General features: G+C 42.6%; 1 protein-coding gene across 3 annotated transcripts; it reads right to left on the bottom strand.

Annotated features, from left to right (window-relative positions):
- Positions 1-1,493: 1,493 nt before the first annotated feature.
- RFWD3 (ring finger and WD repeat domain 3) lies at positions 1,494-23,914 on the bottom strand. 3 transcript variants are annotated; one of them, XM_009920997.2, is made up of 12 exons: positions 22,632-23,898; positions 21,032-21,264; positions 19,132-19,232; positions 18,835-19,032; positions 16,546-16,637; positions 14,194-14,308; positions 8,803-9,031; positions 7,504-7,654; positions 5,110-5,286; positions 4,278-4,492; positions 3,799-4,016; positions 1,494-3,152 (listed from the first exon to the last, which is right to left on the bottom strand). In XM_009920997.2, exons 1-12 carry the CDS (start codon positions 23,054-23,056, stop codon positions 3,009-3,011), a joined length of 2,298 nt encoding a protein of 765 aa, XP_009919299.2. In that variant the 5' UTR covers positions 23,057-23,898; the 3' UTR covers positions 1,494-3,008. The 3 variants fall into 3 exon arrangements, 2 of the variants coding, with proteins under 2 accessions (XP_009919299.2, XP_069649895.1); XR_011326555.1 differs by lacking the exon at positions 1,494-3,152 and adding an exon at positions 3,157-3,258 and having other exon boundaries at positions 3,298-4,016; positions 22,632-23,914; XM_069793794.1 differs by lacking the exon at positions 1,494-3,152 and having other exon boundaries at positions 3,159-4,016; positions 22,632-23,914.
- Between the last annotated feature and the right edge of the window lie 290 nt (positions 23,915-24,204).

Genomic DNA, 24,204 nt, shown 5'->3' with positions numbered 1-24,204 from the left:
CCAGAGCCAAGGGATGCCCTGGCAGGTCCTACCTTGCATGCACACACATCAAGCTGTGCTCACTTCTTTGCTCATGCTTTTTTAGCACTACCTTTTGTCTTCTGCAACATTTTTTATTATATTTGTTGAAATCTCACCCCTGAGTCACTACAAACCAACAGCTAAAATGCAAGGGTAGATGCTATGGCAACGAAGTCCCCATGGTGCAGAGGGCAGGCACAGGCAGGGAGCTGGCTGCCTCCTGACTCTCCTCTGCCCAGGCTTTTGCTCACTCCGCAGATTACTGCAGCCTAGCACTGGATCATTCCTGTTAGAGGGACAGGTGGAGGACAGCCCTTCTCTGGCAGCCTGGAGAAAAATATTAAAAAATGCCTGCACACAGCTAAAAGCAAGGCCCCATCTGCAGGAACCACAGCGCTGCCCGGCTTTACCTATCGCCTCACATCAGACTTTACTACAGGGATTGCCAAGGGGCCGCCCTGCTCCATGATAACAAAATCTTCCCAGAGACAAGAGGCAGAAATAGCCACATAGTGGCTTATTGCCTAAACCACCAGTTAAACAGCTCAGCCTCTAATGACAGCTGCCCTGCATCGTGCAGAGACACTGATTCTTTCTTCCTTCCACCCCAGAATCTGCCCCTTTGACTCCAGACAGAGATGAGCAAATATTTAATTAACATATTTGACCTTTTATCAGCTTTCAATGCCAATGGCTTTCTGCACACAATTTAGGTGCTCTTTTCTGGAGCCTGCTGCAAACCTGGGACTAGGACAGTGTTATGAGGCTCTTCACATCTCAAATCTTTGAAAATTTTCTGAAATTCTGGATTTGAAAACTGAGAGAACATGAAAATGTCATCTTCCATCATTAAATAGCATTTAAATTTGTACCTCTTATTCCTGTAGGGCAGCATAAAGTAGAAAACAAGTGCTACCTAGAAAATCAAAAGCTGAGAGGCCTTTTAATTCCTTTTCCTGGGTATGTTTAAAATTTTTCCAAATTTCTTGTGGGAAGAAGGGGTTGGAGTTGCCTGAGCATAAATGATGCCTCAAAATGGCTAAGAACAAGCAGCTCATTGCACTAAGTTACCAGAGAGCAGCCTGCTCCTTCTGATTTTAGCTGGCATTACCAGAGACCTTCTCACAATCTTACTCCTTCTACTAACCCTTTGTTCCTGATCATTGTTAAAAATGCCCAAAAGTCTCATGTCAGTGAGTTCATTTCCAATTAAGAGGACATCTCAGGCGCACAGCCTGACTTTGCTCAGTCCTTTCCTTTCCCTTCCCCTCACCTGGTCAGAGTAGCATGGTTCAGTGAGGACTCTTCATTCACTAAAAGTCTCCATTATTTCAGTCTGAAGCTCAGTGTGACTTGGGAATAATACAAAGCATGAGAAACCCTGCCTACATACAGGGATGCTTGTTTATGTTCACAAGAGATGCAATGTATATCACTGAGATATTTTTAAAGTACAGCAGCACCAGTTATATTTGATAACTATAAACGCTTTATTTTTACAGTATATAAAAATATAGGAACAAAATTCTATACAGAAAAATATAAAGTTAAGCAGAGATCTTCTCAATCTCATTTTTAAGAGGGAAGACAAATAGGATCATACTGTGCAAGCCCAAGACTTCAGAAAATAAAATTGTTCTGGCAGTTTAAGTTGTGGCCCACTCATTCCAAACAGGAGAGATGCTGCTTACCACATGAGGCAGAGGTGTGCCAAGGGATACATTTCCAGCACAGGGAACTGGTCTTGCTGCTTCCAGCATCCTTGCAAGTTTGCTTTCGTTAAACATAAAATGAAACCTAAGTCCTCTTCCATGATCTGACCTGGAGATAAAAGTTCTCACACTCCTCAACATATTTATGGTAAGGGTGCTAAGAGCCCACTGTACTTGGCCAGCACACATCCCCTGACCTGTGATCCCATGCAATGGGCTCAGATTTACATAAACCAGCAGGTCTGCAGCACACCTGCAATCAAATACAACTGGAAGCTGTCTGTGACCAGCCAGTGAGCTGGCAACTATGATTTAAGGAAGGCAAAAGGTCAGTGAAAGCAAGCTGATGAAATCCCTGAGTTTCCACCAGTTCCTCAAAGGGGAAAAAAAAAACCAACTAAAAAAAAGCAGCCAGCATTCTTTTCCAAGGTACTGTCCGTTTCAGTACATTGCTGTCTTTAAGGAAGGACAACATGCACATCAGCAGCCAACAGTAGAAGAATCATATCCTCTTTACCTGTACTTCTCTAGTTTCATTTTCCACAACCAAACTGTCCAAGTTTGCTTGCGGGTGAAGCAGGGAAGAAAAAGGGAGGGAAATGGGGGCAGATAATTAAGGAGTTACACTGTAAATTATATGCTCCTGGAAAAAAAAACACAAAAGAAAAAAAGGATCTCTCTAGATTTTCCAAGCCTGTTCTCTCCATGGCCAACAAAACAGGGTCTGTCCTCTGCCAACTGACCCTAGTCCTTCAAAAGAACATGGGAGTATGCCCCCTAAAGCAGTGACCTTGCTTTTACACTGAGTGTCAGCCATGCTAGCGAGGTGCCAATATTGCCACCTTTTCATCACCCAGTAATCACTGCAGGACTCCATGAGAAAGTGCAGTGGGAGTCTCAGGTCTTCAAGTTCCTCTTATTTTGTTGATTCGTAGAATTGATTTGCAACTCCCCGTGCTGTATTCACACTGGAAAAAAGTACAGCAACACATGCTGGAGACAGTCCAAGAATTATTGCTGTGCTGAGGCAGCTTGCGGAGTTTGACCGAAGAAAATTAACCAGAGAAGTAACGGCAGACCTAAAAAGGAAGATGGAGGAAGAAGGGAATTGCTCTAGGCACCAGCACATCCTGCCTAGTGCCAGAAAGGTGCTGTAGTGGTTCCTGTCTCCTGTAAGCAGCATGTGGAGGGCAGCAGTCTGGGAGCGAGCAGTTGAGTAGGGTTTATCAGCAGCATATCTGGAAAGCCTCTCTGTGGCAGGCATGGGGACCACTCTCACTGCCACTTGTAGATCTTCACCGTCTTCTCAGTCAGAGTAGCCAGGAGGTGGGTTTGGTTCATTTCCAAGGGGCAGATATCCAGCACAGGCAGGTCAGCCTGCAGCTTCTGCAGCAAGGAGCCACTGCCAGCATCCCATAGCTGTGGGACAAACAAGCAAGGTCAAAGACTGCAGGATTCTCCCTTCCCATCCAAAACAGAGCTTCCTCTCTCTAGAGAAAACTTTCCTCAAGTTACTTACAGGATCCTTTCTCTACTTTCACACCCTGCTTGGATGGTCTTTCACAGACTCACAGCACAGTGTCACCCAGACTGCCTTCTCCTCTGACCTTGACTCATGAGCTCTCATGCAGCCTGTTGTCTGTCGATCCTCTGCCCCTGAGCTTGCTTTTTCACATAAGGGGCAACCCTTCTCCTTGTCATTCCTAAGGAGCCTGCGTCCATCCCTCACAGCACTTACCACATTAGCTGTCCCACCAAGATTGTTACGCCACTTACAGCGCCCAGTTGTGCCAGTATACCCAACTGCATTCCTCTGGTGGACAACAGGGACTTGCTGCTTACATTCCTTTCGATGGATGTCGACCACAGGCCTTGGCTAACACTGAGTGTCCCACGCTAACAGAAAGTTACACCTGCTCTAGCAAGTACAACAGACCAACCTGCACAGGGTAATGTCTGTGACAAAACAATTCCCACCAAAACACACTGATGCAGTGACTGGTAAGACTTCTTTCCTAAGAATTGCAATAAAACCCTCCATCACACTGAAAGGAATAAGAGATACCAGGGCAGAATTAGATGCCTCATCACCAGCACACACAAAGATGCTGCCATCCTCCTCCGGGCTTTGAAAAATGGCATTCTTGGTCAGCAACTTGCAGGTGGGCCCAGCACTGAAAGTCTGAACTGGGTTAGAAGAATACACCACATCTTCAGAGGCCTCTGTCAGTGGGCTGCAAGTCAGTTCCATCATCACACAACGCACACATGGGTTATTTTTACCTGCATGGCAGAAATAAAAAAGGTAACCTTTGGAAAATTTAATTGCAGGAAATTTTTAACTGTAGGAATACAAGCAACACCACCCTGCAGCTGCCTCCTTTTGCCCTTGCCCAATTCTTATTTATGTGCAGATGCTCATTGCTCTGGCTAGGGCAGGTACTACATTTCTGCTGTGCCCTCAGCACCAAAGTTGCTGTCAAACTCAAACAGCAAGCCAGAGTGGCAATGAAAAGCACGTTGCAGATGCACACCATTACATACTAGGCCTGTACGTCGCGAGGCAGTGCCGTGTGCTGATCTCTGTTTGAATATCGATGCATCCTCCAGGTTCCAGTGGCAGGTGATGAGGCCGGTAGGAGTTGCCAGTTTTCTGTTCCCAAAAGCAGGCTCCTTCCAAGGTCCCAGCTAATATTCCACCATAAGGCAGTGACGCTGAGGCCATCCGGGGCAGATAGGACAGCGATACCATGGGGCACCTGAAAGTGTGATTGGCAGCAGTCAGTGCTGCCAGATGCAGGTGTGCTGGCATTCTGCCTCATCGCTTCAGAGCTCCAGTCTCTCCAAACATGTTGCAAAGAAAGGGCCTAAGCAGGCTACAAAACGGTCCTTCAAGCAAGGAACCCCAATGGGTTTGTCAAGAATAAATGAAAATCAACTTAACTACTGAGCCTTATGTTTTAAAGGGGCATCAGACAGCACACATCAGATGTGTAAATCAGCATTTGATTCCCTGAGTAGAAGAGATGGAAGTACCAGCATCTCACACCTCTTCGTAATTTGTTCTTTCCAAATTAAATACTAAATCCAGCTCAAAACAAAGTCAGTTCCCCTGCTTAGGTTGGACTGGTGGGTCCAGTTCTGACTACTGTCTGCCTTAAAAAGACGCAGGTGCCAAGCACTCGTACTAAGTTATAAGGTTGCATGGTATGTGTATGAGAGACTTCTCGCATCTGTGCTAAATTTGAATTTTTTTACAAAACAGTCACATAAAAATTTAAACTATTACAATTGCTGTGTGATTTATGGAAGAAGCTATGTTTAGCATAATGTATATTAGTGAAGTTGAGAGGAATGAAAAATTCTTATGCCATACCTGGACTTCTGAGGGACTAGTTCCTGGACGTGAGAGTTCGTGTCTCTCAAATCATATATCATGATAGAGCCATTGACCAATCCAGCGTAGATGTAGTTTGTATCATCGAGACACCAGCAGCAGCTCCAGACAGGACGGCCAGCATTGTATGTCTGCACCACGGTATTTGTTGCCAAGCTGCAGAAGAAAAGCGAAGTGTTGGCCTGTTGCACAAGCATCCACTGATAAGAAAATAGCATAATTAAGGTAAGAAAATCCAGCTTTTTAGTCTTTAGACAGAAGCATCTCTCTTTAGACTGAATTCTGAATTAATTCCTCCTTTACTCCAGACATGAATCTGGAAAATCTAGACAGAATAATCACTTGAATGTTGTCAAGTGATTTATAATTCTTCCGGACCAATGCTTCTTTTTCCAGATTGATCTTTGGAGACTGGGAAAGGAAATCTCAGAGCAGGGTCTCAGCTGCCTTAATGGAAGGAGAAAGCTAAGTTACTTTTCTGGAAACAATTAGGAGAAGTGAATCCAGTGTAATCCCATAATATTGCATATTCCTGAGATCACACAGCTCATCTCTTCAGATTACATCTCCTGTTAATTATCTCCCTCTTTTTACATGAGAGAAACAGTGCTTATGCTTCAAAAGAACCCAATTTAAGCAAGACAGTGAATGGGGTAAAGAGTTAAAAGCACATTTATAGTGTTAATTCTTTAGAAACTCAATTTGTGGAAGGAAGAAGAGGGGAGTACACAGAGGGGCGCAACCCAGAATAGCAGATGAAGTTGGTGGTAGATTAGAACGTATTTGCAAAGGGCAGCATTGTTGACATAGGCTCAGCACATTGAGAATAGTGGGAGACAGAAGACAGCACATATCAAAGTAACTCTGATATCCTTTACAACACATGGGTTCCTCCCTGGGGAAGGTGATTATGCTCAGAACTCCAGAGAAGTAAGCAATTGCTCCCAGGTAAGTACAAGGGGAACAACCACAAAGACAAACCTGACTGGGGAGACAGGGAATTTGATATCAGAACAGTGACTGGCTTAAAACAACAGGGAAAAAACAAAAAACCCAAAGTCATGGTGCTATTTTAAACACTTGCAAGCCAGAACAGCAGACTTACGGATATCTTGGATAATTCCTTTTGGTAGGATGACTCTGAAATCAGTAACTAGGGGAGAAAGACAACCAAAGGGGGACTTTTCTTTCAGAGAGAGCCTGAAAGCAGCATGAAGATGCTGCTGAAGCAAGCACCTAACTCCAAGGCATTGTGGGATCAAGCACAAAGGCAAGAGGATCACAAGTTCCAATGCAGCCAACCAGGCAGTGAGAGGCAGATATAGGAGTCGAGTGTCTGAGCAGATACTGCAATGAGAAGCCACTCTCCAGATCAAACCATGAAAAGAGTATCAACCTCATTGGTTAGAAGTCTGGCATGCTGACTTTAGCATCAGAGACAGTTTTGTTTACTTTTAACTAGCCTAGCAAACATTTCAACATGATAACAGGAAAGCAACATTCTTGACATTTTTGTTGCAGGATGAAGGTCTCTTCATTGCTTCACTCATGGGAAAGAATTGGGACTAATCAGTCATAACAGACATATCCTGCCTCACCCTATACTGATAGACAGATGTGGGTAAGGCATTAATATAACTCAAGAAGAATCAATCAGCCAATTAAGTTTTGAAGCAGCTTAAGGTTGAAGAGCATCAGAGCAGCAAGAGAACATGCGCATAGGCTGTAAATTCTAACAGGCCCAGACACATTTTTCTCAGCCCCTGCATAATTAGTCTCCAATCTGCTACTTTAAGCCTCTGCTAGCTCTAGAGAACCTCTGTTCCTCTAGCACATGCACAACAATGCTGTCTACACATTTCATATCCCAGATGAATTCCATGCTCTGCAAGAAGTTTAAAATCAGAGAAGCCAACATTAGTGCAGGGAAGAAAGCACCCAACTTAAACACCCCTCGTTTCTGTTTTAGGCCATACAAGTTCCCATGCTTCACATTTCCCTGCAGTAACAGAAAGCCAAGTGGACAGTAAATTTCCCGTCTATACATTATGCTATGTTTCTTCTCAACACAACTTGGCTGATCCACGCCGAATTACTTCTTTTCCACCGAGTTCTCCACAGGAAAAATATCACAGACAAGTAGCTCCCTAACATCTCCACCTAAAAGATCCAAAAGCATGAACAAGTCTTTCCCTCTGTTAGTTCCCACATGCAGGAAGAATATGCAGACCTGATGTCATCTTGGCAACATCTTTTGGAAAGCAGAATAGCAAGCGCTGCAAGACATTTCTAGAGACAGAACAAAATCCAATCCATTCTCTTGCACATAGCAAAACTCCGCTGGGACAGGTTGCTCCCCCCAGCAGGGCTCACCTGGTAAGTTTGAGAGTGTTGTCCACAGCAGCAGAGAGCAGCAAGCCATCTGCTCGACTGCCGAAAGCCAGTCCCCGAATCTGTTTACTATGGATGGGGATGTACTGACTGCTCTTCAGGTTGGCCACGCTCATCATCTTAACACCACAACCTGTCACAGAAGAAGGATAAAGCAGGTTACCGCAAAGCAGCGTATGTGTAGAACTAGCAATTCTATGCCAGAACTACAATGTCTGTACTGAAGCCTGTGGTGGGATGAACACGTAGAATTTATCTGCTGTTCTGGTTAAGAACTGCCACAAATGGCAACAGGGCTAAATCTTAAGGATCCCAGCCAGCAAGAGCAAACTCAGTATCAGCGTTACAGTTCTTGTTACAAGAGCCATTCTTGCCTAGATAAAAACACACACACAGTAGGATTACATGGCTATTTAAGAGAACAAGCGTCACTGCAAAGAATGGCTACAGGTGAACTTAACCTGTGTGCTACAGGAGCCACCACAAAGCCTCCATTCAGAGATTCGTCCCCTGGCTCCAAAAGCCAGAAAAATAAAGGTCAGTTGAATGCAGAAAACGATTTTGTTATGCCTAGATAAGGCATATTAATCTCCAAACCATTAACCAAATAAAGTAAGTTTCATCATTCAGAAAGCATTGAAGTACTTTGCAAATAAACTCTCTCAAACTCCTAATGCTACATCTATCTCATCGAAAAAGCAAGCTGGCGCCAGTCCAGATGTCAGGTCACTTGCCCCTGGCCATAACAGTGAGACAAAAACCAGGGCTGCTCATGGCTTCTTGGCTTTCTATTTCTTCACTAGGAAACAGTGCTCCTATCATTCATATTAAAAGTTTTTTCCTTTTGGGTTTTCTTTTTTTTAAAGAGTATTGACAAATCAGCTGCATGTGGATCAATCGACCTACAATTTGGGGAGCAATGTTTCTCACTCAAGCACTGGAAACATCTCTGCAGGCCCTAGCACACTGACCCCTTGTTCTCTCAAAAGACCCACCTTTGCAAGGAGTACCAGACACACCTTTTACCTTCTTGTGGATATGGCACTTCAGCAGAAGAGCCAGAGACCCTCTGCGAGGATTCTGCCATAGAAGTGACAGGGGAAACAAGCTACCTCACTAGGCAAGAGCTGCCAATGCAGGGGCCAGATGAACTACAGCAAGTCTTATGAGTATTCCCAGTTTACAAGGCACATGCAAAGGTCAAGCAGAGAAGCAGGGATCAAGTAGAAAACATATTTAACTTTCACCTATGAACCCCCAAATCTTGATTTGCTTAATTACCAGGAATAAAAGTGGACTGTGGAGAAGGCTGTGATACCACAAGACAACTGAGTGAGTCACAGTATGCCATTACTCTGCAGTTCCCAGTCTGAGACACCACAAAAACCTTCTCCAAGTGGTACTTGCGCTGGCTTTGGCTGGAGGGGAGGCTGCCTGGGATGCAGGTACGGGAGCTGCCAGGTTGCTGAGAAGCACTCATATTGTGCTGGGCCACCAGAGCCTTCAGCTCCTGCAGAGAAAAAAAAAAACCAAACAAAACCCAAAGAGCTTTAATGCATCACTGGCGATGTAACCTTCTGTGATATCTGTTCCCAAAGTTCCAACTGTACTTGTTCTCAGATAAAGAGGGAAAATATGGTCCCGTTTCCACGCTGTTCCTGAAATGCTGGATTTCCAAGTGCACTGACTATGAGAGTGAGCAACAAAAAATGTACAAATGCTACACAAATTCTGGCAGAATGGACTCAAAGTCTGCTATTGTATGTATTAGACTCCATGAAAGAGAGGACTCTTGGGCAACGCATAAAAGCCAATAACAATTACTAGCAGATCAATGCTGTTTAGAAGAGAATGAACTGCCAAGTATTACATGCAGCTAAGCCACAAGAGAAAGTCAATTAAAACCATTTTCTAGAACTTCCAGAATACCCCATAAAAAAAATAAAAGCCCAAGTTTCAACATAAAGGGCGTTGCAGGAAACAAGTCAGTCTATTTAATGAAGATGACCCTATTCTTGTAAACCCCAGGCAGCAAATTCCAGGAACAACACAACTCTCAAGAGCTCCAGCCCTGTTTTCCACCACCTCCCCCCACCCCTTCCTCCACCTCAACTGATGAATGCTCAAGGATGCTCAGCAGAGATGCAGCCAAGGACAGCTTCCATCAGCAACAAGGTATTCCTAGAATTCCTCTTTCCACAGAGATCATCAGGAGTGAGGTGGGTATGCAAGTAGTGGCACTGGCATATTGCAAGTCAACTAAAAATGCCCCCCCCCCAAAAAACATTTTGACCACCTTATTGTAATCCAAGGGCAAAACCAGACAGTACAGAACCCCAGGGATATTAGAGGGAGCATATATACTAAAATTGCTACTTGCTTTCTGTTGTCTGAGCAACATAGATTGTGCTTCAAATACTGTGTAATTTTTAAACAATTAAGGGCCGCAAGAGTGATATTATGAATATATTAGCAGATTGCAAGCTAGCTTCAATATTGAACCAGCCACTACCACTTAACTCACATCTAAGCAAAGGCAGCAGTTCTCAAAGAGACAAGATCAAAGATCAAGCTCTACATTAATAGTTTCATCAAGACCTGTAACTTTTGGAAACTGCTCAAGAAGAGAGCAATTCTGATATTTTACAGATGTCTGATCTGTTTTGCATCAAGTACATTGCAGATTCCCCAAGGGAATAATAATAATAATAAAAAAAAAAGTAAGCTGAAGACTCAAGAGGATCCCATTAGAGGAAACAAAGACAAAACAACCTGGGAACGAAGAGGAGGTGTGGGCATTGCCAGGTCACTTACGATGGAAGCTATAGCTTTGGGCTTAGAGTAAGCAGTCAGTGAAAACACAGGTAACTTAGAAGAAAGTGGGTTTTAATCAAAAATTTAATAAACTCTTTATTTCTAAAAGGCAGGAAGATATCACCACCACTGAGGATCAGAAGAGATTAAAATTACTTGTTGCTCTGGGGAGTTTACAAAACTCTCCTTGTCACCTGCACTCAACATTCAACTTTTACAGGAGTTACTAAAAAGGAAATCAGGCAATTAAAACTACAAGGACCATTAGTACAATATTTACATTTAAACACAATGGACAAACCCAGCAAAATCAGGAAGTCTTACTGGAGACACATTACCAAGGCAATTAAAAATGTTGCACCACAGAACAAATTGCACTAATTGTGTTCAAAAGAACACTGTTGTAGTAATGTAAGCCTAAACCTTCCTTTGAGATGTTTTGCAGACTTTTCCTGATGCCTGGTGTTAAATAAGGGCCTTGAGGGCATACTTGCCTCTCTGCACACGCCATGACTGCCTCCTAGATTTCACCTTGCCATTGCAGTGATGAATGAACACAGTCACGCAGGTTGGGGAAAGAAGAGGATATACAGCAGAAGTCTTCCTGAGGATTAAACATGAGAAGTAGAAGCAGGAGAGCACAATGAATAGGAAAGGAAACCCACCAGCTATAACAAATTCAGAAGTTTTCTTTTGAGTATTAGGTTACAGTCTTAATAGCTGATAGGAGGCTTTAAAGACAAAGGCAGTTACTGGATGACTGTCACTCTCTGGCAGTGCTCCCACAGAGCTCTTACAGAAGCCATGCCTGCTATCTTGCACTACACAGCCCCAGCCTTGCATTTAATAGAGATAAACACATGGCTGTACAACCTCAAACTGCGGTCCAGGACTACAGGCATTCCACCTTCCACCTCCCTTTGGTTCAGGTTCCAATTCAGTCAAAGGGACACAGAGCATTTTCAAGTGGCTTCACTATAAGTAAAGAGCTGAATGAAATAGCAGCTTTTACTTTTAGATTTTCCCCCAGACATAAACTGGAGCTGAACACAAAGATGAAAGATATTTATGCAATAAAATCATTAGCCTAAAATTTTTCTAAAGGTGTTAGGTTCACAAATTTTTACTGATATTTTGCCATCCAATTCTTTTTGGATGCTCTGAAAATTCTACTTAAAAAAACCTCTGCCAATACATCGAGCAATATAAACTGACCTCTGCAAGGCCTACAGTTACACTTGCTGTCTTCTCCACAGCAGCATGCAATCTCCTGTCATTTCCCTGCCATTCCTCCCTTTACTGCTCTATACACAAAGCTACTGTTTCCCACTTACAAAAATGAATCTCCTATCCCAGTTGATCAGTGGTATTAATGCCAGAAGCCAGAGATGGTTTGCTTATCATTAGCTAACTTGTACTGAAAATTTTGGCAGATTCAGGAGGAGTACTGCAGTAGCTCACATCTGATTCCCAAGTTCTTTGTGCTCACAAGGGAAAAACTTTAGGCAAAAGTAAGGCTTCAGCAGCACTGCTTCCAAAATGCAAGTCTGAACCTGCCATGCAGTGTGCAGCATATAGCTCAGCAGAGCACACACTGCAGGTTTACGTATAGAAACACCATTGAGAGCTTTCTTCCAGGGTTTTAGTTAACTACCTACCCTCTCTCCCCTCAAGTTCCTTTCCTCATGTATTTTCACATAGCTAAAGACTTGAAAACCATCCATTTTCTAGCCTCAATCATCTTCAATACTTCAATACCAAAAGTACAATGGACAAGACTGTTAATGGACAAGAGCAGGGAAAAATGCACACAAACCTAAAAAAGGTCATAACTAGTGACATGACTGCTGATGAGGCACAGCTCTCAAGCACATTAGCAACAAAAAAGGGGTCACACAATGACTTTTGCAGGGAACCATTTGCTTTCTATAAGACTTCAGACACCAAGGTTTGTGTGCAACCAATTAACATCATAACTATTCCAATAAAGTTCTGTGCAACTGAACTTTGCCATACCAAATGTCCCTCTGATTACATGGACATTTCACACACTTCTTTTGTAATCCCACAGCACTTTGTTTTCTATATTGACTTATAGCTTTGTATGCCAGTTAAGCATGTTTTCTTTTGCCATCAGTAACATTGCTTGCTGAAAGGACTGGGGCAACAGACTCAAGATGCAACAAGTCAAATTCAGATTAGATGTTAGGAAAAAAAAAAAATTCTCAGTGAGGATGGTCAAACAATGGGATGTCCAGAGAGGATGTGTGATCTGCTTGCATAAACTCAACACCTGGCGTGACAGTGCCCTGAGCAACCCAACCCTGAAGTTACCCAACTAGGATTGGGCTAGAAACCTCCAGGGGTCCCTTCCAACCTAAACAATTCCATGCAAGTAGTTGCTTTACTAGATGACCTCTCGTAAGACAAGGAAAACTCGTTAGGCGCATGCTCAAAATATAATCAAACAACTTAGAGACTTACTCCAGGCTTCCTACTGATTTTCTGCTCCCCAGCAAATTGTTTTACTCTCCGTTTATTCATAGTATAAACAAGCACCTCGAAATTGCTTCCAGCATTCTCATTAACCACTACAGGACAGTGATGAATGCAGTATAAATACTCAAACAGAGCTTAAAGAACACAGGGTACTTAATCTTTATAACACACGACTTCCATTCAGTTAGACTGGATACTCTATCACTTAACACCAAAAGAATTGCAGGAGGACATTATGGACCTGCAGTTTTATCTTATTCACATTTTTCTTAAGCCAAAGTTTGAAGTGGACCAATTTTCTTATTAGCTCTGATGAGGACACAGCTTCATGCAGGAATTTAGGCAAGCAATTTGAAAAGCCTTATGTCACACAGGAAGACTTCAGCGAAGAGGATGTTGCTTAATGTACAGACATGAATAGCCAAGGCTATAAAAACTCCAGAAGTAGAGAAAAGCACAAAATTGAGTTAACTAGACAGTGAAAGATTACATGTCATCTATTTCATACAACAAAAAACTAGCAAGCTAGCTTTGCAACAGGCTCTTGGAAAACCTAGCACTGGTGGAACATGCCAGATAATTCAGTTGGAAGCAGCAGTGGAGTCCACAATTTATAGGAATCCTGCAAAAGCAGCTGTGATTGGTTACAAAATATAGCAGTATTGCATAAGCCAGAAAGGAAGCAGTCATTTATTTTCAGTAATTTGTATTCTAAGGGACAGAGGTGCCTCTTAGCAGCTGTTCAGCCCACGCATACAGCCTACCTTATTGACAGACCAGGTCTCATGGTATCAGAAGATGCTTTAGTATGTTGACTGACCTTCACAAAAAAATCAGGGCTTTTTTTGTTGTTTTCTTTTGTTTTTGCAAATAGCCATACCTCTTCACAAACTGCTTCTCAAAGGCTCTTGACTAACTAGTGATAATAGGTCCCATTACAGGTTTACTGTAGAGATTTCCAAAGCTTATTTTGATGCAGCTAAGAGAAAGATGAGAATTATTAAGTTTGGTGCTTATTACCAGGCCTTTCCAGGCACCACAAAACCTGAGGAGGAACCTGCAACATCAGCAGCCAAAAAACTCTAATGCTAAGCTGTACTTGCGACTTTGATTAAATCTTAGAAGCACGCAACAACAACAAAAAAAAATTAAAAAAAATGTCAGTGTTCTGTAGTTCATGTTATACATGAATATGCCAGCCTGGGCTGTTTAGGATGCTCCTGGTGATTCACTAGTTGAGTTTACTAAATCTTGCTGCTTATTAAAACTGGAATCCTGTTTTCTCTCCTCTCAGGGAACATGCAAAAGACAGGTTGAAGAGAAAGGGAATCCTCTGTGTGTTAGTAGCACGAGACTCACCTGAACTTGCTTGCGGAGTTTGCTGCATTCGTCTGTCAAAACCTGCAACTGGAGACGGCTCTGTGCAGATTCCAGCTCTGCCTGCCTCCGCAACTTTTGCTCCTTTGCTAAAGAGCTGGAGGAACAAGAGAAAATACCTAGTCTTAAGGGTTGCTTATCTAGGATGCTTCTCTGGGCTGTCAACTCCCATCCTCAGACTTCATCCCAACACAAGTCCTGTTCAGGTAAATTCAAAAGTAACGGAAAATCTGCTACCACAGTCATCCAGTACATTCACCTCGAGATGTTCTCAATTATGCAATGGTACTGAATGACTCACTCAAGTATTGTTTCACAGAAACAACAGCCTTTCTCCTCACCCTCTCCAAACGTACTGATTTAGTAGAGTGAAAGAGAAATAATTTTTTCCCTACAGAAACAGTTTAGCAAATTCTATACCATCAATATCCACGTAATATACCATGTCAGTAATACAGCAAGTCATAACACAGCAAGATCTTCAAGCTTGTTTCTACTACCAGTAACTAATTTTGTATTTCGGGAAGACATAGCTGTATCAGAAATAGACAGATACAGATAAACTCTCTGTGCATACCCATATAGAAGCCATACTTGCTACCTCACCTTGAGCCTAAAAGTGCATACATACCATTTAGCGGCAACAGTTTTGATAACACACTTCCATTTCTCTTCCATATGGGCTTTACATATGAAGGAATAGTTAAAGAGGGGGAAGAAATACCAGTATTCCTTAAAATTATCTGTAAATTTGGTCTATAGTGTTGACCACTGCATTCTGCACTTCAAAAGCTGCAATATTCCAGTTATTTCAGTAGTTCATGTGCAGGGAGATTTAGCTTGCCTAAGTACCTTCTAAATATACAGACCTAGCCTTGCATGTTCACGAAGCACAGAATTCTGTCATTATAGCTTCACTATAATTCTGTCATTATAGCTTCACTATAATTCTGTCATTATAGCTTCACTCTGTCACTATAGCTTCTTCATGTGATTTTTTTTTCTTTGCTGCAGAAGAAACAGGTGAAATGCTGTATTTAACCATTGCAAGCACATTCTTTACACAAGTACCCAGAGCCTGAAGACTGGCTTTTCTGAATGTGAAGAATGAAACCCATGATTGTACACCTAATTCAAGGCTATGTGCAAACAATATTGATGCATGCATCAGTGCTCACATTTGTCCTCCACTCATGACTGTGTGCCACAAAACAGCCACTGCCAGCAACTTCACTGGACTGACAGGGAGTCACTGCTGTCTGCCTCCCAACAAAAACAGGAGGCAGAGGAGGTGTAGGGCAAGTGGGAAAGGTCTGCAGCAAGATCCTGAGACACAAGCAGTGGTTAGACAACTACCTCTCCATGAAAGATAACAAGATTTAAACACCCAAATGCCTTCTGTGCTTTTGAAAAAATCTTACTTATTGTTTGTTTTGCAGTGTCAATCCAGTAAAAGAAGCATGACCCTTCTAAAGGTACAGTTCAGACACCATCAGGCAGTGGCAATCTGGACAGAAGAGATATTTTCCCTTCGTGACAGTTACTCCTCAATCATTTCTGATTAGTAATGACCAGGATAGTGAGGTATCTGTTGAAAGACTGCACTGAAAGAACAGCAGTATAGTTAGAGACATGTGAAGACGACCCCAATTAAATTCTATTCACTACAAGATTCAGGAGAACTTGGATATCTGCAGCCCTTTAGTTTCAGAGTAGTATCTGTGACAGCATCTTAATGAAAAGAAATTAGTCCCCATTTTCATACCTGCTTTTCCTTTTTCCAATAAAAAGTCTACATTTAAGGTGAAGGGGGAAGTTGAGTCATAGTAATGCTTGCTGACCTCTTGTAAGTAAAGCTACATGAAGAATTTGACAAAGCAAGATGGAAAGTGATTCATATAAGAGATTACTCTGTCTAATGCATGCAGAAAAGATGGCAGAAAAGGTCAGCTATTCACCCCCCTTGCATTTCTAACTATGCCTCACTTTTTTCATCTAATGATGAATTACCAATATATGGCTTTTTGGCAACAACCCTGCATGTTCTCCCATGATGACATTTGAGAGTACAGCACAAGACAGCTTTTGCTACTTCAGTGCCGCAAAGCACAGACTCAAGAATTCTGTTCCAAGAGAAAATTGTCCTTCCAGGTAAGACATGTGCAACCTAGCAAGGCCGTGGTTTGTTAAGCCAGCCATACCATGATAATCCCCAAAGGAATGCACAAATTGCTTTAGACAATACAGGAAATTAAAGCAAGAAGTAGAAGCCAGACTGCAGCTTTCAATGGCATGCAGTCAGTGAGGTTGTATATTTATATAGAGACTCCGTACCTTTTCATGCGTTCCTGTTCGCTGGTGTCCAGAGCTTTCAAAGTGCGAGCATACAGGATCACAATGTCAGAACGTTTTGCCTTCTTATTGCACTGAAATAAAAGACAAGTTCAGTTCATCTACAAGAATTTAACTATCCAAACTATGGATGCCTACAAGTTGCAGGGTATTATTTTGAAAAATCCTTATAGCTTTGAAGGGAGGGGTTGTCTACTTGAAAACAAATCCACAAAACCACAAACATTAACACAGCATGTTTGCAAGACATTCCCTCATATAGACACCAGAACTCTAATTGGGGCTACAACAACAGTTTAGGTTGTGTACCATATTGCACCTTTAACAATGCATCTCCTTGCTTTCCACTAAATTTACTCTGCTAAAGCATCAGTGATACAGCATGGTCAGGTAAGTTCCAGGGACAGGAAAAAAAAAGTCAAAGAGGGGGAAAAAAGATCTAAAACAAAACACCAGCCCAACCTCTATTTTTAAAAATCAAGACTAGCTGCTTGGCCAACAGACAAGGATTTAGGAACCCCCGAGTATACTCCCAACTCTGTTATTTACATACCATATTCCTTTAATCAAATCCTATAGGCCTAAATCCATAATAGCATTCCAGTGTCTGTATGAAACACTGACATCCCACTGATTTCAGTGATACATGGGGAGTCAGATATTTCAATAATTTTGTGCATTACTAAATGGCTGTGACCATTTAGTACTTTAGAGTCACCTTAAAAAGAAGAGGTAATGCCTCCCCCTGAGTTGGGACTTGGAAGAAGTTACGGCATCTGCAAGCTTACTGTTTTGCAAATGTACTTTGTTGATCAGAAAAGAGGCAGTGAATACTCAGATCAAGTAACGTCTGCTGAACATTAAATTACTATGTGCGCTTAAAATGCAGACTTCTCTATTATTTAGTAGCACAAAGATATCACGGGCAACAGTTTCAGATCAGACAACCCCCCTCCCTTTGTAAAGAGCTGCCTTGCAGAGCAGTAAGTGGCTAAGCTTTCCTGGCAACCAGCAGCTGTCACTGGCAGGATCAGGAGTGGTGCAATTTCACAGTAACTTGCACTCAAGCCACTTAGTATACAGAGCACCACACACAGCAGCTCTGTGCTATTCAATCAGAGAATGCCCAGTCGCAAAGGAGAGCAACTGAAAACGAAGGTAAGATGATTTAGCACCAAGGTTCTCTCCAGAGCAAGTTTTCCCAGGAAATTTTCAGTAATTACATCACTGGAAGAAAAACGGGGAGCAAAGACCCCCTTAAGAGTTGTTAGGGTCCAAGAAGAACGCAGTCACAAAATTCCAAAGAGCAAAGATGCCAGGTACATCTCCAAGAATTCCATTTGGGCCTGGAGTAGCTGAAGAAAAGCTTATGCAGACTTGACAGGGATAAGAAAAATAAGGTTTGGGCCTTTGCTGTGGCAACAGTGATTCTTTAGGTTTAATCACAGTGCACATCAACAGGAAGTTGCTTGTTGAGAGCAAGGAATCCTGCACAAAGTCAAGCAAGACTATGGAAGCTCTCAAAATGACAAAACCAAAGAAATCCTGGGCTTCCAGCCACCAACTCAGAAAGCAGCAGAACTGAATCCTTTTTACAACATACTCGTTGACCTGTTTTTTCTCAACATTCCTTTCTGGAGAAAAGGAATAAGGAATGGAAGCACATCACAGAGAAGTGTAGACCTAATTGAAAGAGATCAATATTACCCATGGAAAGAAAACCAAATAGAACACCTTAAAAAGCAGATCTACCACTTGCAAATGGACATTAAAGGATGCAACTTGTTTCTCAGTTTGCTCTCTGCAAGCTACCTCAACAGCTTGATCTGCTTAAAGGCTGCAAAAGCAGATGCAGTTCAAAACAGAAGATTAACTGACAGAAAACAGTTCTCAAACAGATTTCTTGTCCAGTAACGTATTCTTTATGCTTAGTTAATTGCTTCTAGGAATCTGTCTGCCATTCCCACACTCCAGGACCACAGAGCAGTGTTCCGAAACCAATTACGGGTTTAGCACTTGAACTCTCAAACTTCTCAGTCTGCTATTCACAAATGCTCTACTAAAGGGAGAAAATCCAAGTCAGACTTCTCCCTTTAAAGCAGTGCTAGTTGTTCCTGGCCTAGTCACATCAAAATAAAGGTGATTTTTGTTATTTCTGACAGCAGGCAAAGGTGGATCCTTTACGCAGTTGTAACAGTTACAGTGATCATGCCTGCAGCAGAAGTTACCCAACAGCAAGTCCTTTCCAGGGCACATAAATGTCCATTTTACCTGGGGGCACTTCCCTGCTTGTCCCTTGAGCCACCTTTCAATGCATGTGTAACCAAATAGGTGTCCACACCGCAATGCTGAGAGACGGTGGTCCCCAGCATTGGTCCACTGCTCAAAGCAGATTGCACAAGTATCCCCTTCCTCCTCATCCAGTGGTGCAACAGGAACTGATGGTTCCAGTTTCTTTAGTGGAGTTCTCTAGGATTAAAAATAAAAAAAAACCACACAACTTTTTTTAGACAAATGCAGCACTGACCATATTTAAATCTGCCTCCAAAAGCATTTAGGTCACCTTACCTGCTTTTGCTGGACTTCAGCCTCTTCATCTTCATGACCTCCATGTTCTGTAGAAGCTTGAGATGAAGCTTGAGACAGCTCTGCTTGGACCTGAGTGGAAACTAAAGAAAGCATTGCTTAGATGAACTGATACATAATGGGGGAAAAACAAGTTCTCCTTGACTTGATCTGAAATCATCAGGGCATAAGGCAAGCAGTGCAACAATGGCACAGGTTACGTACAAAGCTTCAGATCAGTGTCCTGGATACTGAAGGTCAGGCAGTCTGTGTGTAAGCCCTTCTATTCATCAACAGCAGTGCTGAAGAACTTTGTGTTTTCTTTTATAAAAAGGAGCAGAATTTCAGTGAAAAAGGAGAGGTCTTTTAAAGAAAGCAATTGTTGTCAGGATTTTCTGACTTGCTGGAAACAAATACATCTGCGTACAGGTCTATAGTTAGGCTGATGCAAGGATAGAACCCTGCATCATTATGCCCACAGAAAGACAGACACCAATAAGAAGTAGTTATTTTGCCAAGGGATCTAAGCATGCATATTTCATGTGCCAAGAAAGCATTTACCGTATGCTATCTGTCCATTCACCCTGACTTAAGCAGTTTTCCAGCTAGTAGTTATCTGAACTATCAATTCTGCTGGGCCATATGTTTTCATGGTGGGCCTCTGTTAGCCCTTCTGTTGAAGCACGGGCACACGGAAACACTACATTTGGATTACCACCACTAGCATACTAAAAAAGAAGCAGAAATAGCTGTCTCCCCCCATCTCCTGACAAAACAAAAGAGTTGTTAGGCACATTTAGCATTCAAGGCAGACACTCTCAATCCAGTAGAGAGGTATCACCTAACCCTGGCTAATGCCAATAAAGTTTTCAGCCCTTATGGTTCTGGGCTGAACAGGAACCTGTGGCTTATATAAGCCAAAAGCACAAGGGAATTCCAGAAAACCCTACGGAGAGCATATGTTCACACAGTATTAGACAGCACTTAACAGCTTGAGTTCCTGTCACGTGTAAGACTAGCTCAGAGCAAGTCGAATGAATCTGTTCAAAAAACACCTCATAGATGTACCTCAAAAAAAGGTGTCAAGGTAGACTGGCCAATCAAAAACAAAACTAAGGGCAGAGAGTGAAGCATAAGGACATTCCTTAGAGACTGAATAAAAAACAAACAAACAGAAAAAAAACAACAAAAAAAACCCACCCTTGTCCTCATATTCTCTGGGCATCAATAACCTTGACTAGCAAGTTAACTATTTGTCACTCTTACATAAACTGCATATGTTCATCATAAACAATGTCACTGAAGTGCATGGCAGCCTGTGAACATGAGTTTGGATAAAGGATTGTGAACCAGAAAAAGCCAAGGAAAGAAAAAGACAAACAAAAAGTCCACTGTCCTAAGTACCTCTACCTCCTCAGCTAAGTGTCACCAGAAGTTACAGAAATGAAAACTTTAAACTGAAGCAGACTGAAATCGCAAATCATTAAAAAATACTGAATCAGATCCTTCTCTGAAAACTGAAAGCACTGCTGATCTCCAGAGATGTGACTTGATGTCTTCAATAATGCTCCTTTATAATATATAACAGCAGAAGTGCACTAAGTACTAATCTCTAAGCTTGAAGTTATTCCTAACATTTCCAGGATTACTTATAAGCAGCACCCTGCAAATAGCAAAAAGACTGCATTTAACTTTATGGTAGCAATCACCCATTGCTGCTACTGCTCTTAGGAACGGCTTGCCAGAAAGCCTTGCAGGAGCAACCTGCTCCCGTCAGCTGTGGGCATAATGATCTCTTAGCACCATCTGTTGTGAAGCTCGAAAGGATTTCACCCACTGAGTTTTGAAACAGGAAGATGAGTTTCTGAAATCAGTCTCCACACAGCTCAAATATAGCACAAACCTGAGCTAGCTGCTGGAAGTGTCTCCTGGGCTGATGGTAACAGGGGTGCTGCAGCCTCCACTGTGTCCTCCTCCTCAGCAGAAGTGCTGCTGTCAGAGTCACTCAGTTCTATTGTTACATCTGAGCTGTGTTCCTGGTTGTCCCTTGCAATATGCGAGGACTCCAGACGTGGAACTGGTCTTGTAGCTGGCTGTTGGGTCCTGCTGAGTTGAAAGTAACTGTCCAATGCTGACCTGAGTCCAGAAAAGCAAGAAATAAAAGCCAGTTATTTCAGATAAGCTAAAGGCTCAGCATGTTTCTCCACACTTGTTTGCGGTAAAATTCCAAAGCTCTGACTCCAATAGGAAGGTATCAAAGTTATCAGGACACACTTTGTCTAGTAGAGGGGCAATCCCATACAATTGCCTGCTTTATGAACAATCAGTGGTATCCTACAGCAACCATTCATTTTGCTCAGCTCAAAGAAAATCTCCTTCTCCTTACAACAATGATATTGTCTTCTTTTGGGGTGGGGGGGTGGGGGGGTTGGAAAGAAAAGCGAAGACAACAGTATCGTTCACTAACAGCCTAAGGAACTCCTAACCTGTACTTACAGTCTTAACTCGGATCTGGTTCACAAAGCCACTGGTAATACTAGACACACAAGGCCTGTATCAGAGTCTCATTCCATTGACCACTTTGCACCTAGTCTTTCTACTTTCTCTCTTCTTTTCTACTGGAACTTCATTCCTGGCTAGAAACATCCTCCCCTCTCCCCGCATCAGTTCAGCTATCATCTCAATTATCCTTCAGATTCAAAAGAGAAGTATGTCAGGTTGCCTTCTAGCCCTGAGAACTCCAGTGACCTTCACACATAATCCAAGGGCAAATAGTACAGCTACATTTAATCATCTGGGAGGAGAGGAGTTCTTGGTCTCACTGAATTTAAAGGCAATGCTCCAGTTAATTAAAATTTCAACCTTGGCATTTACAAAAGCTACAAAGATGAGACAACAAACAAACCAGAAATGGGGATTGCTTTCTCGCTGGAGAGCATCACCCTTTAAACTCATGGCAAATGGTGTAAAACATAGAATTTTTACTTTCTTTGCCTGGAGGTAACAAAAAACGCCTACAGAAAAATATTAGTTTGCATGTTTGTGAAAGTTTCTGCAGCAATTGTCACCAGAAAACCTAATCAGGCAATCCCCAAATCAAAGGTGAAATGCAAAACAGAGCACAAGCTCCACTGAGCTAAATGCTGGCTGGAACTACCGAGAGTCAACACTGCTGCAGGGAGCACCAACAGAAATCTGGCGGAGCGGAGGGAACAGTGCAAGCAGCTCTGCAAGCAAGGTGGAAAGCGTAGAAGGGCTCGGAAGTCAACACCACCACTACCAAGATAAGAAATGGACGGATTCATTTAACAAGAGCAAAGATCCTGCCAGAAGGGGTCAGAGAGCACTGTGCCATTATTGAGCTTAAAAGGTATGTGAGCTGCCCAGAATTGGGCCACAACCTGGACTGAGCTGGGTTCTATAAGCCAGGAAGCAAGGCAGTTTTAAAACGATGCCAGACTTCATAAGAGCACTGTTTAGATCCAAGTTCATTGCTGCTTTACCTGGCACTGATTGTCCTCTGGGAACCACCAATTCTCTGTTGCCTGTGAGCTCTCCTCACTCGCGGACGCTGCGTGACCTGTGGCATGTGAAATGGCCGATATGGATCAAGTGCCCCTTGTAGCCTTTGCAGTCCGTTGAGAGCTGCAGCAGGACCCAACTGCGGGTCAGGCTCAGCAACTGCTTCCCTCGTTGTACCAGCGTTTGGTATGACAACAGCATCATCAGCAGGAAGAACTGTAACGCTGCCTCCTCCTTCATCGAGCACTGGAGCACGGGACAACAGCGCTGTGTGACCAGAAGGCTCTGTGGGAAGCGTCCTAAGGTTCTCTACAGAGTAACCAGCCACTGGCTGGAGATCAACTTCCATCTCTTCTTGAGCCATTTCTGCAAAGAGTTGAAGAAAACAACTAGTATTTGCAAGCATTTGCCCTACTTCTAGCCTGACAGTGGCAAGAATCAGGGACAGCAGTCAGTGATTACAAAAGCCTCGAAAGAAAATTTGTCCCTTTGCGGTAGAGCTAAACCATCTAAAGCTGATACACATACGTGAGCTGGCATAGCAGGCAGCACCCTCCCAGAGTCCCAGACTCAAAATCTTTGGCTCAACAGCAGCTAGCACCAAAGGCACATCACAAAATCGACTTAAGTCAGCCTTTGGATGAATAAGGTAAGTTAAAGATTTCTTGCTGGCATCATTTACTTGCCAGTAAATTCATGTGGATCTTGGAGAACAGTTTGGGAATATTCTAGAGATTCTCTGTGGCAAGCAGCGTTGCACAAACACCCACAAATACATCCAGAAACAAGCTCTACAATGCAGTCCTTTGTTGGTGACATTGCTCTAAGGAGGTGGGTTTATTTTCAAGTTTCTTTGAATAAAATTCCATTATGATAACAGACCACTGTGACCCTTATCCACAGCTCACTTAACAGGCCTTTCAGGTACTTTATATTTACCAACACCACAGAAACCCAGAAAGTGTATCACAGCAGAACCGACCACAGACATTATTGGTAGCAGGTTACCTACAGCATCTCAGCATTCGTGGATTCATATTCAGCCTGAGACTAAATAAACACACAATTTGCAGTAAAACCTCACGTATATTATTTAACAATGGCTGCCCTGCAAACATCTTCGGGACAAAGATTTCAGGTTACCTCCTAAATAGAAATACTACCTTGGGTTTTGAAGAAAACCAGAGACAACAGTCTGTGCATTGCTAATTATTATGCAGCTGTCAGCCACCTAATTAGAGCACTTTAGTCACCCTGTTCTACAGGCAGTCTTACAACACAAAAAAGTTCGAGATTATTTCATTAATTGAATAAATAGGCACACCATGAAAAAAAAGTCCTGTTTTGGAGGGTGTGTGTGGATTAAATTCTGTGAGCTGCCAAAGGTCATTCACATTCTCAAAAAATCCTTAGGCAATCATAAACGTGAAAGGCCTTGGCAATTGTAGACCTTTAGCATTACTTAAGAGCCCAAAGCACACACCAAAACTTATTAGGCTAGGTGCTGTGCAGAACAAAGGCTGCTTCTAGTACAAAAAATAACTAGAAAATGTA

Source organism: Haliaeetus albicilla, chromosome 10 (assembly GCF_947461875.1).
Source record: "Haliaeetus albicilla chromosome 10, bHalAlb1.1, whole genome shotgun sequence".
In the NCBI taxonomy this organism is placed as follows: domain Eukaryota; kingdom Metazoa; phylum Chordata; class Aves; order Accipitriformes; family Accipitridae; genus Haliaeetus; species Haliaeetus albicilla.
The sequence above is the reverse complement of the archived record's forward strand: the minus strand, read 5'-3'. Positions and strand labels throughout refer to the sequence as shown.

Coding starts and splice junctions, on each gene's coding strand:
- RFWD3 (XM_069793794.1), bottom strand. CDS start 23,056: ATGCTTGCAAATACTAGTTGTTTTCTTCAACTCTTTGCAGAAATGGCT. Junction 16,638..18,834: donor AAGCAGGGAAGTGCCCCCAG/GTAAAATGGACA, acceptor CTTTTATTTCAG/TGCAATAAGAAGGCAAAACG. Junction 4,493..5,109: donor CTAGTCCCTCAGAAGTCCAG/GTATGGCATAAG, acceptor TCACACTTTCAG/GTGCCCCATGGTATCGCTGT.